At 45.3% G+C, this 3376-nt stretch overlaps 1 protein-coding gene across 2 annotated transcripts in view; it reads right to left on the reverse strand.

The window, feature by feature from the left end:
* Positions 1-1410: 1410 nt before the first annotated feature.
* gabra4 (gamma-aminobutyric acid type A receptor subunit alpha4) overlaps positions 1411-3376 on the reverse strand; it is a 17980-nt gene continuing 16014 nt past the window's right edge. For both annotated transcript variants that reach the window (XM_012820565.3, XM_031568822.1), the window contains one exon: positions 1411-2400. In XM_012820565.3, the coding sequence (XP_012676019.2) occupies positions 1879-2400 (522 nt within the window). In that variant the 3' untranslated portion in view covers positions 1411-1878. The remainder of the gene's footprint in view (positions 2401-3376) is intronic.

A 3376-nucleotide genomic window follows, 5' to 3' on the forward strand; every position in this document is an offset into this window, starting at 1 on the left:
GGTTTAGAGGAAGCGCCACGTGGCCTTCCCAGTGCCGGGGCCTGGATTGACATTTAATCTGGGGTCTTGGCTGGCTCCTCACAATTTACAGCCCCTGCTGATGACCCTCTTGGCTTCCCCGATGCATCACTCTGAGCACACCTGGCAGGGGCAGGGCAGGCCTGGCATGGCACCAGCTCCCAAGATTGGCAAGCGCTCAGTGAAAACTCAATAGCTCTTCTGTGTGCGAGTGTAAACTGGGCCGCGGCCAGCGCGCAGCCCGGCCCCGATGGCCAGCATTAATCACGAGGTTGGGATGGACCTGGGGGAAAATGAGCTCGTGTTTTAGGGTGAGATATGGAGGTTTCCAGCGTTAATGGTGTATGGAAGACACTTCCTGGGCATTGAGAATTGCTTACGCCTGGTCGATATGTCCTCTCTGGTGGACAGAAGGCTTTGCCATCAATCTGGTCCCAATCTTGTTTTCTTTAGGCCCTTTGTCCAGCACTTTCTCATTGCCCTCACCCCACCCTTCCTTCAGATTGACTCCCACCCCGTCCTGATACACTTAAATGCGCAAACTCGTTTTATCCTATACAACTCATCGAAATGATTCATGATCAGAAAATGCCTTACAATCTTTGCTTCTCAGGAGAAAACAGGAGTGTACTGTGTCCAGAAGTTTTGCGTCGCGTAAATCTAACGCCTTAAAAGTCCTTCAAAGATCCACTGATCTTACAATCTCCACCATTGTTTGGCCACGATTTCCGTGATATCTAGGACAAGCAATAGATGGCCTGTAACCATGTATGACATATCATTTGTAACACCATAACTAACCTAACAGCTTGGTGACACGAAGGGGTAACGCATTCAAAAACGAAACGAAAAGAAAAAGCTCAGCCAATAAGTAAAAAAGGAATAATCATCAAATGAACAAGCAGGTGTCAAGCCACTGTGGGGTCTGCTGGAGTTAATACTATTCTAGTCAGTAAGAGGCCATAGAGACAGAATCATTCATCCCCGTCTCTTGTCTAGACTGTGTCACAAAACGAAAAAAAAAAGAGAAAGAATAAAACACATGCATTTAAATACGATGTCCTTCGCTGGTGAAACATCAGCTGAATTGCTGTTCAAGCTGTTGTATTGTTGATAGCCATGCAGTTCAAAGATCCTGTACTTGACCCAAAGTCCGCAACGACTCTGAGTACTGTGCAGCCTCCACTGGATGACACCTTGGTTTGTTTACGTTCCGTGTGAGCCGACCTGATTTAAAAAGGACAACGAAGTGATGGATAATGAGCTGCATTGTGGGTAGAAAAACAGACCAATGGAGACTTAATGGATAGTATTCAGTTCCCGCTTAGTCCTGTTGTGGCGTCCTCCCTGGTTTTATATCATCACATTTGAATAATAGGAAACGGTCAGATGTTCCTCAGATGAACTGGCGATGTTTTATATGTGAGCACTTCAAAAAACAAACAACCCTCCCCCCGCCAAAACAAACAAACAAACAAACAAAAACAAACAAAAACAAACACAGAGATTCTTTATATTCCATCTCTGGAGACCGCTTGAAAGATTGTTTTTTCATTAAATCCACACGCTTGTTCTTGGGGGAGGGGTGGGATGGGGGTCCTTGACGATAAACCAAAAAACAGGTTAAAAGATTAATGTTGCTGAGATAATCTGCCACAATTCTTGTTCAGTGTTTTTTTTTTACTTGTCAACATATGATTTGATTTCTCTCCTTGGAAATATTTGACCATATCCACACAGAGAGATTTATTTCCTTTGTTACTCAACGTCTCCGAGAGAGAGAGAGAGAGAGAGAGAGAAAGAGAGAGAGAGAGAGCGTGTGAGAAAGAAAGATATAAATTCACGCCAAAGCGAAGAGGATTACACATCTTTAGCCTCCATGGTATCTTTCGATAAGTAAACCACCCAGTAGACCATGTTGAACGCCCCAAAGGACACTGGGAAGAGGATGCGTGCATATTTGTCGATCTTGCTGGTGCCCCCCAGGACAGGAGCGCTCTGCTTGGCCTCCATCTTACCCTGGATGTGCTCCAGCTTGGGCCCCAGAAGGCTCTGGAGGGAGCTGGGCCCCCCCTGGGCACTGGGTCCCATACGCCCCCCCACGGTCGGGGTGGAGGGTGGGGCGGGTGGTGTGCTTTTGGAGTTGGAGGCTGGGGCGACTGCTGTGTTGGGAGCGGAGGGAGCGAGGGTGTTTGAGCTGCCGGTGGCCCCGCTGTTGGAGGAGGGTTGCCGAGCGCCGGTCGTCACGGCGCTGTTGTTGCCGCCGCTGCCGCCGCTGCTGCTGCTGGCGGAATCGGCTCTCTTGGAGTCACTCTTGGAGTCGGAGTGGGACGATGAGTTGTTCAGACGTTTCCTCAGGTTGCCGTTTGTGTCAGAGTTTTGCTGTGGAGGAGAGGGGAGGAGACACAACTGCATCACCAAACGGGTTAAAATACTGTCAGCAGCCCTTCTCCTCAAGGTCCAAGTGGTCTTAGGTTAAAGTTGGTAAAGCGGACATGATGCCTAATCCTAATTAACATATAACATAATTCTAATGTTAAAAAGTCTGAAGAACTACCCGCCAAATTATTCTAGCACTTATGAGTTAGAAGAATATTCCATTGAGATTTGTTCCCTCAATTAAATAAAGCTGCTCCTCCTAAAATTCAAGTTACCACGTCCTGATGGCAGATCGTGCATCAACATACCAGCCTTCAGTCTTAAAAAGGAGAAACCAGATACAGTGGGGAAAAAAATCAACTATGCCTCTGGTAGGTCAGCAATCAAAATGAACTACAATCTTTAAAACTAAAGCTGCCACGTTTTACTATTTCATGTGGTCTTTATAAAAAATGCAAGCCTAACAATATACATAGGACGATATGCACGCATAAATAAATATTGAATCATTACTTTAAAAACAACATATACAAGGATTACCTGAACACAGCTAGGAAGAAATAACTATTAAGGCCATCTGATGTCATTGCTTCTGAAGAGACTACATATGTGAAGTATTTTCACTTTGTTTGTTTCATCTATTACTTCATTACAAAGAAGTATGTTCTGAAGTTTCATTTATATGCTGACAATGGTTTCACCCGAAGTGACACACATGTGAGATGGAGCACAATAAGTAAGTAAACAAGTAACCAGTTGATTAAGAAAAAAATATGTTTAACTTTCATCATAAGAGGATTGAGAGTGATAGAGAGAAGAGATCTCACTACTCACTGACTTGTCCAAAAAAAGGAGCGATGCATTGAGAAATTAAGAGGACCAGGTACACAACCCTGTGGAACCCCAAAGGCAGGATTGAGTGAGAAGCTGTAGGGGGCTATATGGAATAGGAATCAGTGGACAGGTGGCATGATGGCTG

This window comes from Clupea harengus, chromosome 6 (assembly GCF_900700415.2).
Source record: "Clupea harengus chromosome 6, Ch_v2.0.2, whole genome shotgun sequence".
NCBI lineage: Eukaryota > Metazoa > Chordata > Actinopteri > Clupeiformes > Clupeidae > Clupea > Clupea harengus.